Source organism: Ciconia boyciana, chromosome 12, assembly GCF_034638445.1.
Source record: "Ciconia boyciana chromosome 12, ASM3463844v1, whole genome shotgun sequence".
NCBI lineage: Eukaryota > Metazoa > Chordata > Aves > Ciconiiformes > Ciconiidae > Ciconia > Ciconia boyciana.
The window spans coordinates 23,889,493-23,913,825 of record NC_132945.1 but is presented as its reverse complement, the minus strand read 5'-3'; the positions used below and the strand labels follow the sequence as shown (position 1 = coordinate 23,913,825).

Below are 24,333 nucleotides of genomic sequence, written 5' to 3'. Positions count from 1 at the left end.
TGGGGAAGCAAGGACCCACTGAAAGGGCTTTACAGGCCACAGATGTCATCACCAGCCCATCGCCATGGGAAACGGCACATCCATCAGCCAAGAGACACCGGGAAAACAGTAACAGCATTTCAGCCCAAACAGGCCGTTTTCACAGCAGAAGTGCTGTGCGTTTGGCATCAGGTGCTCTCCGGTAACGCTCTTATTCAGAAGTCCCACAGATGTGTCTTTCCCAGGTTATTTTTGGGATTGCCATAAGACTCCCTCCTCCTCCTCCGGTCAGGAGGAGCCTCCAGCCCTGCACCTCAGATTTGTGCTTTAGGGGGAAAGAAGAGGAAAAAAAAAAACAAACCAAAAAACCCACTGCTTTACTCAGGTTGATGGTTTTCCGACAGCAGCGTTTTATGGATGAACCTATCTTCTATGGTTAGGTCTCAAAAAGGGCAGAGCAAAGCAGACGTGCCTTCCCCCAGCAGGCAGCCAGCCCCAGGCAGTGCGAGCGTGGGGCTCTGCGCCCGCACACCTACTGCCACAGTTTCCTCTTTGAGAAGGTTAAAGCATCTAAATCAAACCCCTTAAAGAGTTACAAGCATAAGGAAATTGAAGCCTAATCTAAGCTGAGAAATCACAGAATCGTTCAGGTTGGAAAAGACCTCTAAGATCATCGAGTCCAACCGTAAACCTAACACTGCCAAGCCCACCACTGCACCATGTCCCTGAGCACCTCATCCAAACGGCTTTTAAATACCTCCAGGGATGGCGACTCCACCACTGCCCTGGGCAGCCTGTTCCAGTGCTGGACAACCCTTTCCGTGAAGTCAAATTTCCTAATATCCAACCTAAACCTCCCCTGGAGCAACTTGAGGCCATTTCCTCTCGTCCTGTCACTTGTTACCTGGGAGAAGAGACCGACCCCACCTCTCTACACCCTCCTTCCAGGCAGTTGCAGAGAGCGATGAGGTCTCCCCTCAGCCTCCTTTTCTCCAGGCTGAACAACCCCAGTTCCTCAGCCGCTCCCCATCAGCCTTGTGCTCCAGACCCTTCCCCAGCTCCGTTGCCCTTCTCTGGACACGCTCCAGCCCCTCCATGTCTCTCTGGGAGTGAGGGGCCCAACACTGAACACAGCATTCGAGGTGCGGCCTCACCAGTGCCCAGTACAGGGGACGATCACTGCCCCAGTCCTGCTGGCCACGCTATTCCTGACACAAGCCAGGATGCCACTGGCCTTCTTGGCCACCTGGGCACTCTGCTGGCTCACATTCAGGCGGCTGTCGACCAACACCCCCAGGTCCTTTTCCGCCGGGCACTTTCCAGCCGCTCTTCCCCAAGCCTGCAGCGTTGCGTGGGGTTGCTGTGACCCAAGTGCAGGACCCGGCCCTGAGCCTTGTTGAACCCCACACAGTTGGCCCCAGCCCATCGATCCAGGCTGTCCAGGTCCCTCTGCAGAGCCTTCCTCCCCTCAGCAGATCAACGCTCCCGCACAACTTGGTGTCATCTGCAAACTCACTGAGGGTGCGCTCGATCCCCTGGTCCAGACCATTGATGAAGATATTAAACAGGACTGGCCCCAGCACCGAGCCCTGGGGACACCACTGGTGACCGGCCACCAGCTGGATTGAACTCCATCCCCCACCACTCTTTGGGCCCGGCCATCCAGCCAGTTCTTTACCCAGCGAGGAGTACACCCGTCCAAGCCATGAGCAGCCAGTTTCTCCAGGAGAATGCTGTGGGAAACGGTGTCGAAGGCTTTACTGAAGTCCAGGTAGACAACATCCACAGCCTCCCCTCATCCACTCAAGCTAAAGGAAAAAATTACTATTCCACCGCGATCACTTTATATTTCAACATGAAAAAATCAGCTTATAATCACTGACTGTAGCAGCAGCTGCCAGGTAACCATCATCCACCTCACCCTAGGCCACAGCGCGTTCTCATCTCTTACCATACACCTTCTGAAAAGTTACACCCACAAAGATTTTATTTGTATTCGTTAACATTTGACAGCCACATTAGTCTGCGTGACAAACACACCCCCTTTATGATTAGCACTTATGTGATTTCTTTAGCGCTGATCCCCTGCGTACATGCGAGGGCACCTCCAACCCAAGCAAGCATCTCTGCCAGACAACACGCCGTGCAACACGTTTGAACATCACCAAAACACCCAGATTTTCCAGTTTTGGGGGAGAACAAGCTGGAAAGAGTAAAGTTCCTTCCCTTCACTTTTAGCCTGGAAACAGCCAGCATATTTGAGATATAACAGTACATTTTCCTAGTGAAGCCCACCTAATTTTGGGATGCAGCAGCCTCCTGCTGGCTTCCTCCTCAAAAACGCTCGGGGAATAGCAGAAAATCCCCCGCCCTCCTGCGTATCGGAGAGCCCAGCTGGCTATTGCTATTGCAAGACACACCTTTCCCCCCCAGCACTCACTTCCCATTCCTTTTCTGCACAGAAAACCACCACAACCCCCTTTGCTTCTCTGCCCTAGGGAAAGCTTTGAGGCTGATTTTATGGACCACGATTCAACACCACACCCGTGGGAAAAGGCTGCCCTTTGATTACCTAATTGCCTTCGAATCCTCTTCACCTGGAGCCGCAATAAAGGATTTGTGTACAATATCCAGAAAGATACACGCAACGGCTGCAAATATGTGGAAAGGACACAGAAATAAAATGAAAATCTTGTGGGAAGCAAGATTAAACCTGAAAACCGGAGGAAAAAAGCTGACGTGCATCCTTTATCCAGGTGATTTGCTGCAAACTTGCTGATACAAAGCCTTGGAGGCTCGGTGGAGCTCGTGAGCTTTTCCAGATGAGCTAAATTACAAGCCCTCAAGGGCTTGGATATATATAATCTTGCCATTCAAAATATACTCATTTCTTCCTTCCCTAAACTTATGCAGGGAATAGTTTTGCCCCTTCTTGTATGTCACTGAGCATAAAGCGTCACCCTCTGTGACTCCCGGATTTTACATTAATATGCACATCAGCAAAATACAAACCTCTCAATGGAAGAAACGCTTGCAGAGGGAGAGCAGGCAGTAACCAGCAACCTGTGTGACACCCCCTCTATCTGCTGCCTGGAGGTACCGGCACAAACATGCTGCTTGACTCTTGCTTTCCCCTGAAAAATCAGTTTTCTGCATAACCAGTGTTTTAACGGAAGGATTTTGATGCAGGAGAAAGGGCTAACGCTCCTTTTCCTGTGTTCCGCCAGATTACTTCTGCTCCATGTCTTTCACAAGTGGCTTTTTTTTTTTCCTTCCCTCTGTTTTGACACTGAAGTCTGACTCAGCAAACGTCGATAGTGAAACTTCTCGTTACCTTTCAGCAGGGCTTATGTACGTGCATTTAAGAGTGTCCTTAACTGGTGCTGGGGATTGCTTCTTTGAACATGCAATATTTTCTCAGATGTAACTCTGACTTCTGGGAATCTTTATTCTCTTTTTATTTCACATCTTCTCTTCTGCTTAGTAGCAGCCTTTCGCCTCTTGCTGCCTCTTACAGCTTCTGCTTCCCTCCTTTCCCGTGTTTTCAAGCCCAAATTCATCATCAAAATCTTCTTAGTTAGAATTCCCTGCTGGTATTTCCTTGGGGCGTGATGCTGCGAGCTGAGCTCTGCAGAGATGGGATTGATCTGCCCCAGGGGGGTCCAAACAGGAGTTTCTGAACCACAAAGCTGGATTTACCTTCATTTTTTTTCAGTAAAACAATAAAATTCCCTGCCTGTAAAACATTTTGAGGTTTGGCCGGTCTGAAAAATCAAACTGCTTTGGAGCAACAGGTTTTATAGTGAGCCCTAGTGGCTGCTTTTATGTAAAACCCCCTTTTTTGTGCCTTTTTTTTCCTCTTTGGGCTGGAGGGCAGAGGAGCTGTAGCTCTGTGGAGCAGAGGGTGCTCTGCCAGCCCTGTGCGCCCCAGCCCCAAACCCTTCAGAGATGCTGTAAGGGATTCATTAACTAGAAGTCAACTGTACACATCTGGTAGATGGGTCGGTGTGAAATAACAGCAGAATAATTAATCACTGGGAGAATCTCGGTCTGGTGCTATAATCACCAGACTCCTACAAGTTTGTTAAGGTTTTCCCTTTATTTCATTAAATCTATTGCAGTTATTAAAGGGGGACTAGGCGATAATTTGCTTCCCTCCCTCATCTAATAGATTTATCCCCATTACATTCTGGAGGCTCGAAGTGCTACGACAATACAGTTAATGAACTGGAAATGGGTACTTCCCCTTCGCAGTCTAGCAGCATTCATCAATGAATACGTACTTTCTCTGGTTAATGACTAAGGAGGTCTTTGAAGTTCAAACAGAAAAAAGTGAGGAGAAAAGAGACACCGGGTAACATTAGCAGATACCAACTGGCTGGCGCATGGGAGAGAGACGTCCCTGCTCAAAACTGTCAACTCAAATCAGCGATGTCTGCGTTGCTGCGGATTATTTAAGAATTTAAGAAGAGCAGGAGGAGTAAGGAAGAGTTCCAGGAGAGTTTGTTACCGAGGTTTGCTGTGTGGCCTGCACATTACCGTTAATATTTCACATACCATGAACAGCAGTCCACCCTTCCTGCACATCTCTGAGGTTCATCACAAGGAAATTCGCTTGCACCATCTGTCTTTCCTCGAAATCTTGATACTTACCACATATTAATTTGCTTCCGCCTTCTTTTTCTGTAAATTCCTATTGCCCCATTTCCACAGCAAAACCATTCATGTCTCTCTGATCCTGACAGTTCAGGTCTGAACTAAGGTTTGTAATTAAGTTAATTATTAACTTAATAATTTAGGTAACAGTAAAGGTAACACATTTTTAGCTAACTTAGCTGAAGGACCCTGTTAAAATAGCTTCTGTTTTCCACTAGCCAAAAAGGAAAGAAATGAGAAGTAAAGCTAAAAATGTAAATACTTTTCAGCTTAGCTAAGAATAATCTCAGTACAGCAAGTGCAGAATTAAAACATTTTTTTTTTTAATATAAGAAAAGGCTTTTAATCACTACATGTAGATTATAATAGAGGGAAGCACGGATCAAACGGTTGCAAGAATGACACATACATTATTTTTCCTTTTTTGGTAGCCTGTCTTTCTACCAAACTATTCTTTGCTGGGTTGAAAGCAGCTTATTTATTTTTTAAGCAAGCCCTGTGAGGAGTGAAAGGCTCCTGGCTGCACCGGAGGGCTAAGGCAGGGGACCAAAGGGCAAAGGGGGGATGCACCAAAAGATGAAACGAAGCAATCCTGAGACCTGTGCGTGAGCCGGGGCCTCTGGAGCACACTGGGAGGAAAACAGAAAGCTCTGGGGCATACTGGAGGAAAAATGGGGGTTCCTGATGTGACCAGCAAGGTAAATGGGGGGGACAGCGGGAAGGGCTCTGGTTTCACTGAAGGACTGAGGACTCTGGGGAGCACCAAAAGCCAAATGATGGGCTGTAGCGCACAGCCAAGAGGGAGTGGAGTGGTCCCAAGGGGACAAAAGGGGATCCTGGGGAGACAAGACACCAAAGAGAGGGATGTGGGGGGCACTGGAGGGCAAATGTGGCAGTCTGGAACGGAGCAGGGGGCAAGAGGAGGCAACTGAAGGTGTATATGGGGTGGGGAAATTTGCTCAGGGTGCACGAGGTTGGGTGCATCTCCTTTCCCCTCCCCACCCTTCTTTGGCATGACGGACATCACATTCTGCAGCTCTTTAAAAGTGTTCATAGTCATATAGGCTTTTGAACAGCAGTTCCTGGGGTTCTCAAAAGAAGCGGCTATAGCACAGCAGAAGAAACAGAACCAGCGTCGCTGCTAGCCCTAAAGCCACGCAGGGATGGGACTTGCCATTGACTTTTTAATATTAATTTCTTGCCTCTTCTGCCATCGTGTGGCCAGAGAAAGAATGAACGATGAGAAGTCAACGGAGATGCACTGGTTTACCGCTCCTCACGTTTATTCCATCTTTGATGGGTAATACAGATTTATTTTCAAGTTCATGATTGCTTAAAATATATATTTTGTTAATCTGACCACTTTATAAATCACTTATTTGAAGACCTGGTTTCTTAGTTTTGGAAAATGTCTTAAACATATATTGGACCACCAGTGGAAGGAGGAGGAGGCAGTTCATCATTGGCTGGAAGAACTGAAAAAGCTTGATTACAAAACCTGATCCGATATCATTACAGCAAACAGAACCTGTTCCCTAACGCGGCACAACGCCCATATCAGACAGGTGGCAGCTACCAAGCAGTCCTGTTCCTTCAGATAAAGTTTTGATGCTCACAAGCTGCTTCGGAAGCATTAGCCCTCTAGGAAGTGAGGAGAGATGAAGCACAAGATTTAAACAAAGCTCTCTCCACTCCACATTTTATTGTTGGGGTGGCTAAATTCATTTGAATACCACCTATGAGGAAATGTGTTTCTTCTACATTCACTGTGAAGAGTTTTCCCCAAAACAGATTACACAGTCACCTCGAGGAGTGTGTTGGCTTGGAGCTGGCTCATAAGAGGAGGTTGGTGTCCGAAGCCCACAGCCCTTGGCAGCAGCAGCCGCAGTGGGAGGCAGAGCGACAGTCACCACGTTCCTTGTCAGAAAGGCACCTATGTCACGACAGTCTGTCATCAATACACTTTGGTTGGTTCTCCCTTGTGCTAGCCATGATCCTGCACGCTCCAGCTCAGGGTAGCAACAGATTTTCAGCTTGCAGCTGATAAAGACGGAGGTCCCCTGAGCAGGGGAAGGTAAAGCTGATCTCCTTCACTAACAGAAGGTTTCCACATTACCCAAGCACTTTCCCTCATATCCTGGGGGCACAGGGAGGCAAAAAGACCTCGGGAACCATTGATACCCTCAAACAATTTGAAAGAGAGCTCCACTGCCCAAGGGTTTCAAATACTGATCAGGGTCCTCCGTTCCCTCCTTTGTCAACTAACACAGATTGTTTTTTGTCACCACCTCTTCCCCCATGCTCCAGGCCACGGCTTCGCTGAGAAGCACAGGGCGAAACCAACCCCAGAGCACGCGAGCTGGGCTGCGTGAGGGACAGCGTACGTAACTGCTGTGGTTTGCTACTTCAACACGATTAAACAAAGACTTGTAAAACTTCGCATCCAAGTCGTGCTGGTGTAACTGGCACCTAAGGAAAACCTATAAACAAAATGCCTGATAAAGAAAGTACCAGAATATGCGCTGCAGGCTGCTCAAGGAATTCACTGGCTTGGCCTAGAGGAAAATTCAAGTTCCTGCCTGTGTCCGAGGCTGCTGTTCACAGGCTCTGGAGACATACCTGACAGAAGCCAGCTCACTTCAAGCTTGTATTACCTGCCACCATTGCTCGTTTCACTTTCTCACATATCCTCTGATCAACAGCTTCCTGCCAAGCCTTCACTCAGAAACCCCTTTTCAACTCCTGATGACTGCAGCAGTGGCTCACCGCAGACGGGAAATACTGCGAAAGACAGCATCGGGTAGCTCGGTCCACATGAAAAGAAGCTTTCAAGAGTGTCTCTTAACACTAGTATCTATATAGTCAGTATTTAGATTAAACGAGGGCAGCAAGTTTAGCACATATGCATCTGCGCTGCACTTGTACCTTGGACACAAGAGCATCTTGCTTGCACAGGAAAGCCAGGAGTGAAAGGGACCAGCTCTGTTTTAAGGTCTAGCCAGAGCAGAGCAAACATCCCCAAAGATACGGAAGAAAGAAAAATAAACAAATCCTAAAATCCTCTCTTGCTTCTAAAATTCCAATGTTTCTAATAATGATAGGATTTGCTTTTGTTCCTTACACTGTGGCCCTTCAATGTGCCAGACTCCAATTTATCCTCCCAGCTACCAGGAGCTGAAAGGCACCTCTGCGTTCATTACCTTATGCAGGAGAATCTGGTGGAAAAAAAAAAATGGTCAGCCTCATCCAGCAGCCAGTGTAATGATGACCTAACACAAACGACCTGACAAGCAGGCACGATGGGAAATTTGGCAGCAAATACTGTAGCTGCTGAGCCTTCGCCCTCGATACAAGCGTGGTGCAACAGGCAGAAAGAACAGAAGCATTACATTACTGGAAGTCAAGGAAATGCGAGAAATGCATCCCTCATCTAACAGAGTCATCTCTCCTTCCCAACAAGCAGATCTTGCTACTTCCCCCTTTCCTTCTAACCTAAGCCTTTTCAGAAATACCCTAACTACACCAGGTTCTCTTTCCAGGCCATCTCTCGAGCAGCATGGCTTGTATCAGTGACTGTTACAGGGGTACATCGTATGTTTAAGAAGAAAGAAGTCACTGAAATATGCCAACAGCCCTCAGTTTGAGTAGTGGCATTTTCATCAAATAGGGACCATAGATTTTCATTTTCTCTAGAAGGGGTAAAGTCCAGCCTGGGGTGAGACAAGACCCCAGAAATTTCCATTCTGCTCTGCTAAAAAAAAAAACCAAACCAAACTTAGAACTACCAGCTGACAAAAAGGCTGAACAACAGGGAAAAATGCAAAGATTTTAAGTCCTGAAGGCACTTGACTGGAGGAGCACTTCACATCAGTAGGTGCTGGGAGCACTTCCCATGGTGTGATTAACCCTCACTCAGCAGAGCTGAGACAGACTGACCGGCTGGAAAGACCAGGCTGGGTGCAGAGACAGCAAGAGCTGACCATGCTCAAAGGCAGAATACGGTCCCATAAAGCTCCCATAACCTTTGGCTTCCACCTGCTCCCTCTCCTGAGCAGGCACCGAGAGCTGCTTGGAGAGGGTGGAGGTGTCTGAGGTATGTGCAATATCTTCGTCATGGTGACGCACCAGCACGGTGGTGCTGGAGGTCTGACTGCCTCTCCGCAGAGGGTGGTCTGGGCTAAGCTTGGAGTCCCAGGACGCGCGCGGTGTTCAGCACATCATCTCTCGTCAGGTAGCAGCCACAGAGCTGGCGGTACCCCGTGAACGCTTCCCGTCCGTGCAGGACACGCCAGTTATCTATGAACAGTGCCTGCAGGCAAAGAGAAAAGGCCGTCAGAAGAAAGGCAGCCACCGCGGCCAGGGCCAGGACCCTCTGACAGGACAGGTCCTGGAGCTGGAGATCCCTAGAGACTGGAAGAGCAATTAAGGGTATGCCACAGCAGGCATGACCCTTCTTGTTCAACACTGTCAGACAGCACATGAGACTGCAGCCAGATGTTTCACATGATCTAGCACAGCTGTTTTACCTGAAGCCAGCAGTTCTGCTCTGCTGCTAACCACAAGTTAAGACATGATAGCTAGCAAAGCACAGAAATACGTTCTGGGCTGTGTCTTTGCTTTTCTAATGGAGAGGTTGTGCAGTAGTTCACCAGCAACAGAAACTGGCCATCTTCAGCCTCTACGGTGTCACTTGCCCCCCAGGCATCCTTGGGAACAGAGAGGCGTAGGGGCTCCGATATGATCATCTTCCCTGCTGGACTCTAATTTTTGGGGCCCTGGGCTCAGGCTGAAGCTTGTAGGAATAAACTCTGGAAAGTTTGGAAGCTTGTAGGAAAAAACCTTGTAGGAATAAAACCCCTTCAAGCAGGCGCAGCTGAAGGAAGAAGCCATGCACCGTAATAACTTCAACTCTACAGCTATGGCTCTAGCTCTTCAAACTCCTCCAAAGCTGCACCCAGCATCAGCCTTTCAAACACAGGGCAGAGTTTTTTCCTTTCAGTACCAAGGTGTGCTAAGGCACCTTAGCCATTTCTGGGACAGTGAAGATAGCCTAGGTCTCCTGTGACTCACTGGCAATGTAAGGGTTCAAATACAACCTCAGAAGTAAATTCAGCTTCCCGCACCTTTATATTTCCAGCAAAATAAAAAATTTTCTTCTGAAAGAAGTTAGAGGCTGAACATTAAGTGTTCCCAGCCTCTCTGCTTCTGAGGGTCCTCATTTCAGTGACTGGAAACATCTTCCTCCTCTCCCCTAGTTGGGACTAACTTTCCTCTGAGGCAGACTTTGAATTAAACATTTCTGCCTTATCTGGAAGCTCGTATTCTTTTAGGACAGTAGGAGCACACAGACAACAGATGCCAGTAGTGTAATACAAGAGAGCTTAAAACAGCTGTAAAGAGGAAAACTGCAGCATACGGAGCTTGCCTGAAGCATTTACCTTAGGTGCAACAAGACCGCACATGCAAAGGAGCACCCTGCCACCCTGCCTCCCTCCCTGTACCAGACACACACGGGCCTCCCAACTCCAAGTCCTACCTTGCCCGGCTTCAGTTTGACCCACAGTTCATTCTCTGGTCTCCTGAGCTCTGCGGTGAGTGTGCGGTGAGCAGCGTACCAGCGATGCACAACATCGTAAGGCACGGTGTTGATGACAGCACGATCATAGTTATTGTACCTAAAAGTAAAGAAGAGATAAGAGACTGCCCAGACGGCTCCACAAGCACAGCCAGGTACTTTAAAGGGAACCTCAGGAGCTTGTAGGATTAGTCGGTATTTAAGGGAGGCTGTAGAGATGACTAGGGAGGTTATGCTGCAAGTGCAGGACTTTCAGGAGAATACACAACACTGGGAGCAAGGAGGACTTTACTGTCAAGTATAACACTGTTCTTGCTGGTTTTCCACAGAAGGATGCGCCGCAGCAATGGGGAAGACTGAGGGTTGTTCAGAATAAAAGCGCAAAGCAGTGCTGGACAGCCCGCTGCACTAAGCCAAGCTAGAGTTTCCGAAAGCAGCCCAGATTTCCTTTGGAAGGGGACCAGTCTGCGCTCTCCCTGTTCCCTGTACACCAGGCTAGTTTCTAGAGGCTTTTTCAGAGAAGGGCTGAATTCTACTGCCTCTCAAATGAAGTGAGATGAGGGCATAGAGCTGGAGGGAGGATGATGGGGCGGGGAGGGGGGGAATAAAAATCAAAGCTCAGGACTGACACCCATCTTTGTATCGGTGGTTCTGATGCTTCCTCTAAAGCAGCAATACGCAGCCCAGGAGGAAACGCAGGGTGTTTCTGTGGTTTCACCCCGTCCCTCAAACATACATTGGTGTTTAGGTTACAATACCTTCTGGAAAACCACTACCATCTGCCACAATCCCCTCTCCTCCCCGTAAGCATGAGGCCTCGCGTTGACGTTACCTGATCAGATAGAGCTCGTTGTTCCAGGGATAGACATTGAGAACCGGCCCAACTCCGATCATGTGGTTGTGACAGTCTCCCACGTTCTCAACATACTCGTGCTTCAACGGCACCTTGCTGAGCAGCTCAAATTGATCAGGGGCTTGCCGGAGAACCTGCTCTGCTGCATAGAAACCATCCACCAGCAGCGTCCGCCCGCCCGTGCCCTCGTGCTTCAGGCAGTGAAACACCTGGATGCTGCACGGGTGAGAGAAGCCAGAGCACAACAGAAAAGACTTTGGCTGTCTGTCCTGTGGAGAGAAGGCACTCCCCGCAGACGCAGACAGACGTAGATGGATGCACCACCCTTCTCTGATGGTTGTGACATACTTATTTGTAATAGAATTCATTTTGCTGAGACCTGCCAGGGAATGGAGACAGACCAGCAAGAAATGGCTGTCCCTGCCGTTTCTTCAGGCCCAATCTCACACATTTCACTTTCCAAGAAGAGGGCTACTGCCTACACTGCCTCCCAAATCAAGTGACATGAGCCTGGGAGACTTCAAGTGGTGTGGGATCAGGCCCGTGTCACTCAAAGTCCATCCAGGCAGTAGGATGCAGAGGTTCAAAAGCGTAAAACTAACTTCCCTAGAACATCTCGGAACAAGAGGACAGTTAAAGAAGTGCTGGTTGTACTGCTGAGTTCTCCAGGAACTACAAGGGGAGTCCAGGGTGACTCTCACTCAAAGGCACAGACATCATGGTCTCCCACAGGCACTCAGAAGCCCTTCACGGCTGCACATTAAAGACCCTTTGGAAAGCCTGGAGCAGAGGAGCCCCCAACAAGAAGTCTACCTACAGGGCCATCCCCTCCCTAGTGGGAAGCCATCCAACTCAGCTTTTGTCCTTCTATTGCTTCTCTGAAATTTCTTTCCCTTCATCCAAGCAAGGTAGGCATTGTACTGTTAGGAACAAACACCCAGGAGCTGCCTTGAGCCACCTACTCCCAGTTTTCACAGTGTACCAACCTCACTTGTCAGAAAATTAATTGTGGCCTTTTGGGAAAGCCTTTATCTTCTGATCTCTCTTCAGAGCCTCTCTCTTCAGTCCCACAGCAAGTGATGTGGCAGGACCTCCCAGCTCCACCCTCACCAGCACCTTTTCACCTGGGCACTCTGACCACCCTCATACCCACAACAGTTTCAGGATCCTTTTACAAAGTCAGTCCACAAGCACTGGAGCAAAGGACGCTCTGTGCCTCAAAGGCAACAACCTCTTCCCGCAGCTCGGGGCACCGAGAAAGCCCCTTCTGGGGGCAGGCGCTTTGGTACCTGATGAGTGAGAGAAGGTTGCAGTCTTTCCCGCTGCTCGGGAAGTTCCTATCCTCTACCCTTTGCAATAATTTAACTTGAGACTTATCAGATTTGGCCGATTTCAGCCAAAGCAGCGGGGGAAAGCAGACATTCAAATGAGTGTATCTTTCTTGAAAAACACCTCATTTCCTTTAGAAGCAGGTCAAAGACTGTTTCAAGTGTTTCGGAAGCAAGTCTGAAACAGTCTGGGAAGAAGGGATTTCTGGCAGAGATGGGGGCTCAGGAAAGCCAGAAATTCATGTTCTTCCTGCACAACTATGGTTTTGCAGAATTGCAAGCATTAAGGGTTAGCCCAACTAATTTAGCCCGTGCTATCATTGCTTGATATACTTCAGTTGGCTGCAGATGCAAATACACCTACCTGAAGGGAACCCTTCCAAGTAGAAAATAAAGGTATAAAAACAGCTAATGAGCACTATAGTTCTGGCACCAAGCAGTTTAATCAAAGCTCTTTTGTAGGCTGAAGTTTTGATTACTAATTACTTTTTAAATTTGATTTTGGGGAAGATTTTGTGAGCTCCTAAAACAAGTCAGCCAAGCAGGTAACACTGTGCAGGTCACAAAAGCACATGGGTTCTGCAGTCAGCTGTTCACTGAGAACAGGGAAGCCAACTAGATCCAGCTTGAAGCGTGTGGCAGGACCTATGCTTTATGCATATACTTCTAGCCCCACAGGGCACACCAAAATCCACTTACTTTGCTCCTGACGCCGAGCTGCTTTAGAATGAACGCTACCACCCAAAAGCTTCCTGCCTGGTTGGGCACAGACAGCAGCGCTCAGGGTGCCACCTGGGTAACGCTACCCTTCGTGGTCTGAAATCCACATGCAGCCAACAGATCTCACCCCTTAGTCCTCCTCTGCTTTTACAGCTCTGCACCACAGACCTTTCCCATTAAGATGTTTAGCAAGTTAACAGCCTCACTTGGGAAGAGCTAATCCTGCCCTAGGGCAGGAGGCATGGACTGGATGACTTCTCTTTGCAGCCCTAGTTCTGTTAGAGATCACAGTACTTCCATCCGTTCTCCCCCAGGCCGTTTCCCAATGATTCCCCTCTTAATTGAGAGGAAAGCAGGCAAAAAAAAAAAAAGCTAGAAATTAAGCCTAAGTCTCTTGCACTTCATTGTGAACCATGATCAGGGCTGCTGCCTTTCTTTCTCCAGCTGTGTATAAAACACACCCCAGAGGCTGTATCAGAAAAGCAGTTTGCAAACTAGCATTTGGGAAACAATGCTGTAGCTACAAACCGCTTTTGAAAGCGCAGACAGGTGTGAACTTCGAAGGGCTGGGGAAGCCGGGTTTCTGACTGCCTACAGGCCTGCACCACTGCCAAAATGCAAAGCCCAACCTGTTTGAACTGAAGCAGAGCGACTGCACAGAGCATACGTGAGCACAGCACGTACATCAGTTACCGCTCTCAGCTTGGGAGGGCAGAGACAGTTACTGCAGGCTGTGGCAAGGTGAGCAGTTCTCCCTCCTTCCCCGCAGGCTACTGCTAACCAAGCTCAGCCAGCAAAACAAACGGTGCTGATGTGGGTGAGGAGGGCTTGCCCCAGGTCAGCAGGATTAAGTCAAAGCAAACTTTTGCAGCAACTTTGTACAACAGCTGATAAGGGGCACTTGCTGCAGGAGGAGCTGAGCCTTGCCAGATGTACCCAAAAGACAAAGCAAATCAACTGCTCATTTCTGTGAGGTTGAAAGCTGTGTGTCACTTTGGAGACCGAGGAGGGTGATTTCAGAAGAGACTGTCAGATAAGCTTCAGGGTAGCACAGAAGTGACTACAGCGCTGAGCCTTCTTTGTGGCTACAAAGACTACTTGAACCACAGCAATACCAAGAAGCAGCAGTCAGCTACCTAACAGCCAAGTCCTTCATTGCCCGCATTCTGGAAGACCTAGAAGTTTCAAGCATAGGAAAAATTGATCTACAGACTACCCCACTCCACAGGGATCAGACAGGACCCAGAATTGCTGTGTGGCTAGTAGAAGTACATCCCATCAGCAGCACTGGAGACAATGAAGCCCGTGCTGCTAGAAACGGCATCACTGTGAATCGCTCCTGCCTTCTGCACTGTCTGTCTGTGAAGCAGCAAAAGCACTTACCCACAGGGCTCCTGGAAGTAGGTTGTGTCAGTGTGACGATCCAGAGCCAGCTTGGTGTAGGCGGTGTCTCCCCGAGAGAAGTCGGAGGTAAAGTACCACATTCTACCGTAAATGGTCTCCCTGCAAAAGAGGTGGGCAGTTATCATCAAGTGCTGCAGGGATCAGACTGGTGGTAAAGCAGATCCTCTCCTGCATTTGAGGTTACTCCCCTCCATCCTATGTACAGAGTAAATTAAAGCAGAACAACTTAACAAAATTCATATTGTCAAGAGATGATGCTTCCAGTGCCTCCTCTAGTATTCAATTTCTCTCTTTCCTCCCAAAAAGACTGACGTACATGAGTCTTGCTTCCCCTCCACAAATACAGATCTTCTTTCCACACCAAACATCAGCCCCAGTCAAATCAAGGCAGCCACTGAGCGACGTGAGGAGTTGCCAGAATGCAGCTAGCCCTTGCTTGTACCCACCGCAGGGTTACCAAATAATCCCATTTCTGGTTCCTGGGATCCTGCGTTTTTACCCACCTCCCCCCTACGACATGCACGGAAGGGAACAGACAGAAGGCAAGGACAAACAGTACTAGAGGGTGAGGATACCTGGAGAAAAAAAAGCTGGCTGGATATTCCTTGCAGCCCCTCATTTCTATTTGGGGTGACTGTTCATTAAAAGAAATCCCTCCTCTTCCAATGGCCCAAGGCAAGTTAAACTGTTTCTGCAGCTTGGATAAAACTTGAAACTCAAACCCCGGCTTGCCATGCTGTTGGTGTGTTTTAAACAAACACAGAAGAAATATTTCTCAATGGTTTTCTTCAGCAAGAGCTACAAATTGTTTTTGATCTCCCTGGCTCCCAGGGCCAGGGCTGCCCTCCTAACCTTTCAAGTCATAACAGGAAATATGTCTCCTTGCAAAGCTCTAGTCTTCCCAGACAGGCTACTTCCTTCAGTCACTCCTCTCTGCGCACAGTCCCACTATCACAAAAGTCATCATATGCTCCCGAGGCGGCTCCATAACCTAGTGACTGCAGGCTCTCCCCTAAAAAGAGGTCAGATCCCACAGCGCAATACTCCATCTCAGTTCAAGTGGACTGGCCAGAGACTGTAGAAGACCCAGAGCTTTTGTTTGCAATCCAGGCCACACTGCACAATATGTAGGGACAAGAGGGCAGCACCTTTCTAAACAAAAAGAAAATAACAGTCTACCCGTCACGGCTCCTCTACAAAGCTGGCAGCAGCCTTCCCAGGGCAGCCCTAGTTACCTGATTAAGCTGATCCTTTCCGCTAAGATTTCTGTGTCCTCTTTGGTGGGAGTGACATTCTCTACAAAAGCAATCCCGTATAACAAGAAGTTTTGCAAGAACTCCTTCAGCCCCTCGTCCGTCTCCAGGAAACTCTGGCAATCGACGGATGGGACCTGGGCTTGGCGGTAGATTTCTGCGTTCCAGAGAATCCGCGGGTGCATGACCTGCTGCTTCTGCCCCTCGTAGCTGTTCTTCACCAGCCACTCCAGCCCATACCGCGTCACGTGCCCGTCCGGCCCTTTGACAAAGGAGAAGAGTCACAGTCACTGCAGTCGCACTGAACAGCCTGAGATTGTGGTCAGTGCAACCATCAGTCTAGGACAGTCCTCACCCTTTTAGTTTTGTCTGGTGACAGACTCTTTGCACCCTGATGCCACCCAAAACATTATCTGGTTAAGGCCACAAGTCCTAAAAAGCATTGTCATTGCTGCAACAACTCCAAATTCAGAGCTAAGTGTTTCAACTTCAGTGGTTTTGTTTTCTATTGACAGGACTCCCAAGGAGAAGTAAAGCACTGAAGAGAAGCCCACAAATAAAGGTAAGCTACAACCAAAGGAATAAAGCAGCTGGGAAGCTGAGGAGAAAGGACAGAAAATGTGAATCCTGATCAGGGATACCAGCTCAAATAGGACAGGGTAAGGAAAAGAAAACCAACCATTTCTGGACCAATCTGTTCACTACCTGCATTGCTGCTGTGTTCAAACCAACCAATAAAATACCCAGACACTGAAGATACACACATCTCCACCCAAAAAGGGCTGGGGGAGGGGGAGGAAAAACAGACACAGATTTAAGACTGAGGTCTGTTTACAGTAACAGCGCTGCTCAGAGAGCAGTGTTTAAAATCTGCTTACAGCTAAATCTCTTCCCAAAACAGCTACTGATTTAGAGATAAGGCTGCCCTCTCCCAGCAAACCTAAGGATGGGATCCACCAACAAGGCTCCCTCCAAGCAGGGCTGGTGGTCCGTAAAACACGCAGGGTGCTGTCGCTTTGCTACTTACATGTGAGGAAGAGCGTGGTCTCATCCACTCGGACAGCCGTGGGTTTGATTCCCAGGTCCACGCTAGCTGTGTCCAAGCTGCGCTGATTCGTCTTGGCATTGTAGCAGGAAGCTGAGCGGCAGTGGTCCCGCAGCCAGACAAAATCGAATCGCATCAGTGTGTTCGCATACCTGAGCTCTGCAAAGGAGGACAGGCTCAGAAGATGCATTGGTGTGAACAGTGAGAAAAAACAAAGCCAAGAACTGAAGCTGAGAGCCTACAAGTTATGATCCCACTTATATGGGATGCAGAGGCTGTTAGACTTAGCACCTCTTTACAGAAATTAACCTAGCTTCTCGCATGATGAAGACCAGGCAGAGGATCTTCACAGAAGGCCTGGCTGTCAGTGATCTTGCCATGGTCTCCCTTCTTACCAAGCCTACAGGCAATCTCATCCTGCAACAGGAAGGAGCGTGGCTAACAAAAATGCTGGTCACATACTTACATCTATCATCTCTCTTCAACGAGTAGTAAATTCAGAGCTGTGCAGCAGCTGTTGTACATAAAAACGTCCCCCCCTCCACGTCGTTGTAGACCCCAGCACAGGAATACAGATAAGAGTCAACCAAATAATCACGCCAACATGCAAACTATACAAACATTACAGACAACATCAAGACCTTGATGCAAAGCTTTGATATCCATTTAGCATTACAATAGAGCCTTTCCTCCTTGCTCCATCCTGGGACAGCTTTAGGAATACTCAAAGCTCTTCAGAAGGGGGTCAGAGCCAGCAGAGGCAACAGGAGAGCCCTTCCTACTCCTTCTTCCTACTCCTACTCAGCTTTGAAATCCAAATATCCGAGGTCACTCTGCAGTGGGAAAACAACGATAACCTTTCTTGGGGCCACTGTGTTGGATAAACTACCGAGCAATTCCCTTTGCTTACAAGTGACTCGGAGTGCCAACATCTAACTAGCCTCATTTGACATCACCCAGGCAGACAGACACTGGACCAAACCAAACAGGCCACGGGGAAACACGTGCCTCAGTTGCCAAGTCCCCTCCAAAACCAAAAGGACAAAAATCAGCATTAGACAGCATTTATAACTGGCTTGCTGCGTTACTACACATTAAGACACACTCTCCTTGCTTTTTCCTTTAAGCAGTCTCACAGTGAAGTACGATTTGCATCAAAAAAGCTTTTATGCCCGCCCTGCCTCCTGCTGCTCATGCCATCCAGCCACACAACTAGACAGGCTGCTTGCAAACCTGCTCTAACAACTGCGTTTCACACATCAGTGTTTTAAGGAAAACCTGCACAAGCGGGGGCAAGAGAGCAGGGCACACACCAAAGCAGCCATCCCACCTGCCAGCTAGAGCCCAGAGCTTTACACAGAAAATACGTGACTAACAGGGCAAGGCTCAGATGCAGTTATTGTTCAGGAAACCCTTGATTTGATTTCCGATTTAGCATTGTCTCATTTATCATAGAAGTCTTGCCACCAGCAAACCTGCTCCATCCTGCCTTTGGAAATTCCCAAAGGGAACATGAAACACAGACTCCAGCGTGCATCCCTCTAACGCAGGCCATTTCAGAAGAAAAAAAGAAAAAAAATCACTCCTGGGGAACAAGGTCAGGAAAATCTCACTCCTCTCCCCAAACAGACTCAAAAGCAGGTACACACGCCCCCCAACACACCTACCTAGATGATCACCGTGTAACTGCCAGGCACACTTGAGGGACTCTGGGGCCGTGTGATGCCAGCGAGCTGCAGCAGCGAGGATGGTCCTTCTGTCACGGGGCAGCCATGGCGAGCGATGTCTAGTGCTTCCACTCAGCCGGCACGGCACCTTGAACAGACACGCCAGCCTCCTGCACCACATCCTGAGCAGCCGGGAGAGAGAGAAGGGAAAGAACAAGGTGACTCGGCCGACTCGGCCGTGCTACCGCATCGCATCCTGGCCTCGATCTCTGTGCTCTTATGCCAGGCACTGTAAGCACTTCTGGGAAAACCGGCATAATCCTCCACAACTGTAATTTACTGACAAAGAGGAGAGTGAGAACTAGTCCATTGAGGGGGAAGAAAAGGAGTGGGCATGGTGACTGGCAGCCTGGCCAGAGGAGAGAGTCACATAACTCCCAGGCACCATTTAGACAGGAAAAAATAACTAAAGAGTTTGGAGAGTCTCGTATTAAACGCCTTCGCTGCCAAGTCCAAGTACCAGCGGCACTTTTGCATCCTCCCAGTGACAACGCAGTCAGACACGCTGCCAAGCTTTTCCCAGTGCCTAGAATCCATGCTTATTGTTAACACCACACAGGCTATGCAGCAATCTCCTCAAAATGGGGTGCTTTACCCTTGTTTAGACCAGCTGCAGTAGGTACTTTTGCAGACATCACCAACACCCCGGAGGAAGACCATGAAGTTGCATATGAAAACTGGCTGCCCTCAAAACCCGCATGTAGTGGAAGCAAGAGGGAATTAACCATTAGGGGGTCAATCCATTTTTTAAACAAACAAGCTAATCCAATCCACGCACATCAGCTGGAAACAGAAGGAGGAGAGACAAGGGTATCTTGCTTATTTTGGGACCACCATAAACCACGGCAGAAACTAGTCCTGAGAAGAAACAAATGAGATCCTAGAATTTATCAGGCAAAGCAATTCCAGAAGAGACAGCCGCGTGTTCAATGCTCTTGTGCAAAATACCAGCAAAACCTCATCTGCTGCAGGTCTTGTCCTCTCTCCAGCCTTCCCAGTTTGAATTCACCATTCCTGGACAGAACTACAGGGATCAGGGAAGTAGAGAAAAGTGACCTTGGTTAGAGAAGCGAGAACTAGAGGAATCCAGTAATTAGGTCAGTTCTAGAAAAAGTATGCAAAACAATGAGGAGGAAGAAAAATCTCTTTTTCCTCTGAAGGACACAGCTGGCATGGAAGAGAAACCGACCGTGGTTAACCCTGGGCTAGAGATTAGAAGGTGATTTCTCAGAGGGAGATTTGTAACAACTCTTCAATACAAAGAGCAAGGGCAAAAACCTTACAAGTTTTAAGATATGAAGCCATGTTTATTAAGTTCTGGAGGTCAAACCCAGCAGGATTTTAACAGCGCTTTGGTCTGAAGCGCATAGAAATGCAGCATCACTGGATAAGACACAGACTTGGAAAGCATTTCTTATCCTAGACTTCTGATTTTCCTTCATTTTCTTATCTGAAAAGTACAGGCACTGGTGCTTTGGCTCTCCAACCTGCCTCTCCACTTCATAGTTGACTCAGTGCAGAGACCTCAAAAGTTGGTAACAACAATAAAATCAACAGAGGTGCCATATTCCCAGACAACCACTTGCTAAGAAAAAAAATAAAATACAGCCAGCCAGCTCTAGGAAAAAAATAAAGTGGAAACATTTTCATAAACAGAACGTGGTTTGAGATTCAGATGCACACTTTCCAGCCATCGAGTTTTGCAAGGTTCTTGGCCACAGCTTGTGTACAACTGACAGCTTCAGCACTGCAGAAGACTTCAACTCAGAAGTTTCCAATTTCTGCGGCTGCTAAAATGCAATGCTCACCCCTCAGCAGGCTGCAGGGAATCAGGTTGTCCTGCAAAGCAGCTGGTTCCAGATCAGAAGTTGATGTTTTGCTCCACATAGCGAGAGTGGAGGCACTGGGAGCTCCTTGCTCGCTGCCTGACACCTGCAGTAACCAAGATCTCTGCTAACACAACGGACCTTGCACTTCAAGCACTGCTGCGAAGCCCGTGAAACTCTTTACTGATGCTGACTGAGCTGCAACATCCTGAAAGACTCCAGCATTCTCACTACAGACAGAGAAACTGGGGCACCGGCGAACTTACATAGCCTGAGCTAGAGTTACCGGGCATCTGAAGACACACAGTAATACTTACTTTTTCCTTTGGTGGTCTCCAGCCAGCCAGAATATCAGTTTTTGTAGAAATGCCAATGCTAAGTTCTGGGAGAATGCTTTCCAACCCACCCCAGCTTTGAAAATTTAGTATAGGAAAAAGAATTAGCCAAATTTGATATGCAAACTTAGTTACTAAGTGAAGAAAATCCGCAGCTACAGAAAACCAGGAGTTGGCTATGATGTTTACTGGCTTTACAAAGCTTAAAGAAATGATTTAACTTCCTGAACCAAGCCTTACAACTCACAAAGCTTAAGACTATTCTTTGAGAAAGACACACAGGAGGGAAGACTCTGTCCAGTTTGGCTTTTGGGTATCAAGGATATCCACTAACCCAACAGAGGGGGGGAAAAAGAAGCAAGCTTGTTTGCACACGCCTGATATCTCCTCACACAGGACCCAAAACTGATAGGAAAAGCTCATCTACAAATCCATTTAGAAAGTGGCCTCTGCCTGGGGCAGCTCCAGCTGTAGTTATCTCTTTCTGCACACGTTCCTTTTATCTCGTCTTCTTCCAATATCAAAACTTACCCGAGAATAAACACAGGTAACGGTAAGTGACCCAGACATTTAATCTAATCAATGAGACCTCTTGCTTCTCTGCTGTTCTTGCTGGAAGCAGACACCACAAACAGCTCACAGAGAAGCCTTACATTAAATCTTCCCAAGAGTTACTAAATCTAAGAGGAGTTGAAAACAAAAAAAAATCTGTATGATTAGACAGGATTTACTTTTTGCCTTTGTGTTTGTTTAATCAGAGCTAACAGCTCTCTCCTGGCTGGAATGAGTTATGTGAACAGCTAACTCTTTCCCCCAGTCCTCCTGTTTACCTCACCTTTACGCTTCTCATCTTTACGTTGTCCAGACCACACGCAGCTCACCTGGGCAGCAGTGAAATGCAGCAGCCGAGAGATTTCAAGACAAAATTTCCTTTGAAATTCAAAAAGAAAGGGCAGAAGGAAGAAGACATTAAACTACGCTGCGTGTAAACGCAAGTGGACGTTGAGAAGGGAGAGATGCTCAATTACCACGCCTGCCCCTCTACCCAAACAAGACAAAATCCCGTGCAGACATTATACGCGAGTACCTTCTGTGTGGCTCACCCTACCCAAGAGTCCACCACGTGGCAGATGAAAAATAGGAGCACGCACAGAACCCATGCTAGAAGCCACAGGGTGAACAGGAGTAACAGAGCTGTGGGTGCTGGAGGGAAAGGCAGAAAACTCAAATATGTTGTGATTTGAGGAATTACCATAAGTCTCTAGAGAGAAAAGACAAGAGATGTGCTGTGAGAGGAGGAGGAAGGAAGAGTGGGCCTCATGAGGGGCTGGTCTGTCCAGGAGACTTCCCGCCTGGCCCTTCAGCAGTCTGTCTCACTGCTGACACAAGAAGCTTTTGAAGTAACCAATACTGATTTTTAAGCTCTTTGATAAAAAGCCACAAGTCCCATTTTGAGCAAAGAAAAATAAGGAGCTGGAAAAATTAGTAACCAAATAGTTTCAGCAATGAAAACATATATGGAAGGAGAAACCACACAAATCTGTGGTCTTTAGCCAGCTTTTAGCCAAAACCTTCCAGGAACACAGTGACACCGGCCTGCTGGCATTGGAGAAGCTGCTCTGGTGCCCTAACTGCTGGTGCTGTGACCAGACCCATTTCATCACCCTGTCACATCATGTCCAGCCAGTTTTTCAAGCTCATTTGGCATCTGAAAAGAATTATCTGTTTTTCATGAAGCATTTCCTAACATTCAGGTGCTTACACTCATGCATCCTTTTTCATCGCTAGAAGCATCTGGCTAAAGCAAAGGTTTCTGATCCATAAGAAACAGGAAAATTTCAGTAGCACAACAAGCCTTACACTTCAAAAAGAGAGAGAAAGAGAAAATAAATTGTTTTTCAAGGCAACCTGAGAAATAGCCTGTCTGCAAGTCTCAGGCAGGGCTCACATCCTGCTGCCCTCCTGGTTACATATATTTAATCTGACGTTTCTATCAGCTTTGGAAGACGTACCCAAACACCACACGGTGCCCCTGTTTGAGCGAAGGTACCCTCTGTGAAGGGAACACGGATAAAGAGGAGCGCTGCAAAGGCCGAGACAGAGCCGCTGCCTTGAGAGGGCCGTGCCAGAACCAGATGAGCAAAGTACACCAGCCCAGGCGACAGACCCCCGCGGCAGGCCAAGTCCCCTGGGACGGCAGACACAGACACTCGGTTGCCAGCAGAGTTAAAGGTTTAACAGCCCGAGCTGACCTAGCTTACCTATTAATTACAGAAGAAACAACAGGCAGATTGGCTGTCTCCTGCTGAGAAAGGCTCCTGCCCCCCCCAGACTGCTCCGCTGCAGCAGACAACTATATTAGATCTCAGCTGTCAGGAATTAGATTCCCCTTCCAGCCCTTCCCAGCAAGGGATTTCAATTAAATTAAGGAGCTAATAAAGACATCCCAGACACTGCCAGCTTCACAGCTACTTCATTTTACTAGAAGCAAAGGTAATTATCCGCTCACCCCACGTTTAACAGCAAAAACCCGACTCCAGACTCCCCTTCCCGTAACGTTATTGCAGCCTCCTCTTTGCAGTTTCTGCATCTATCTCAAGCAAAGCTTTTCAGGCGGCACAGCTTAACAGAAACAAGCTCTAATTCTTTTTTCCAGCAAAGCAGCCAGCCCTCATGGTACATCCCCCGCAGGGATACTTATTGCGGTAAACTCCTGTTATTAAATCATTTCATTCACCCGCTCTGGGTCCTGCCCTGGCAGAGAGGGGCCAGGCAGCTCTCCTGGGCAGGGAGGGGTTGCCTTGTATCAGGGAAAGAGAGAAAACAGCTCTGCCCAGGAGCTGCCCTCGGCTGCAAGCTTTCATTCGCAGACTAATGGGACCTGACGTCTTACTCCCCGGCTGAACTCCGGGTCTCCAGCTAACGTTACCTGGGACCGCGTGAGCCCGGGGCTGAGGCGGGGGAAAAGATGGAGCGAGGCTGCAGACGGGCTCAGGACGTTGAACGAATTCCAGAGGGTCTCTGCTGCTGGCCACGGCTCTTCCCCGCTTCCTTCTCCTGGTCCCTGCACCTACCAGGGCAAAAAGGCCGCTCGAAGGCTTTTACACATTTCCTGCTGCACCTACGTCAGGAAGCCGACGCTGCCCGAGGAACCGAAGGCTCTTCAGTCAGGGTCTGCTGACCTTTTAAAGAAAAAAAAAAATAGTAAAGAAGAAGCCACGTTACAAACTGCATTTTGAGCTCCTGGGTCCCTCCGCAAGCGCGGCCCCCACGCCGCCAGCACCCGCCCCGGCAGCAGCACGGCGGGCTCCGGGAGGGGAGGACGAGACGCGGCGAGTGCCAGGCCCGGGCCCGGCAGCCAGCCCGGGACGGGAGCCGGGCGCTCCAACCGCCCCGGCGAGCTGGGACCCCCCGACCCCCGCCTCACCTCGGCAGCTCCCCCGGAGCTCGGGCCCGCCCCGGCTCCTCCTGAGCGGCCTTACCGGGCCCCAAGCCCGCGGGGCTGCGGCGGGGCCGGGCCGGGGGCGGCGGCGGGGCCGAGGCCGCCTCAGGCGGCGTCAAGCGGCGCCGCGGGCCGCCCCGGGGCGGGGCCGCACCACGGAGCGCGGGCGGGCTCGGCTAGAGCGCCGTCC

The 24,333-nt window shown here is 48.8% G+C and overlaps 1 protein-coding gene across 2 annotated transcripts; it reads right to left on the bottom strand.

Annotated features, from left to right (window-relative positions):
- Positions 1-4,934: 4,934 nt before the first annotated feature.
- TMLHE (trimethyllysine hydroxylase, epsilon) lies at positions 4,935-24,301 on the bottom strand. Of its 2 annotated transcripts, none has more exons than XM_072877194.1 (9): positions 24,129-24,301; positions 23,631-23,883; positions 18,481-18,662; positions 16,796-16,972; positions 15,751-16,030; positions 14,495-14,614; positions 11,043-11,279; positions 10,172-10,310; positions 4,935-8,944 (listed from the first exon to the last, which is right to left on the bottom strand). In XM_072877194.1, exons 3-9 carry the CDS (start codon positions 18,659-18,661, stop codon positions 8,813-8,815), a joined length of 1,266 nt encoding a protein of 421 aa, XP_072733295.1. In that variant the 5' UTR covers position 18,662; positions 23,631-23,883; positions 24,129-24,301; the 3' UTR covers positions 4,935-8,812. The 2 variants fall into 2 exon arrangements, with proteins under 2 accessions (XP_072733295.1, XP_072733296.1); XM_072877195.1 differs by having other exon boundaries at positions 24,184-24,296.
- Positions 24,302-24,333: the final 32 nt, after the last annotated feature.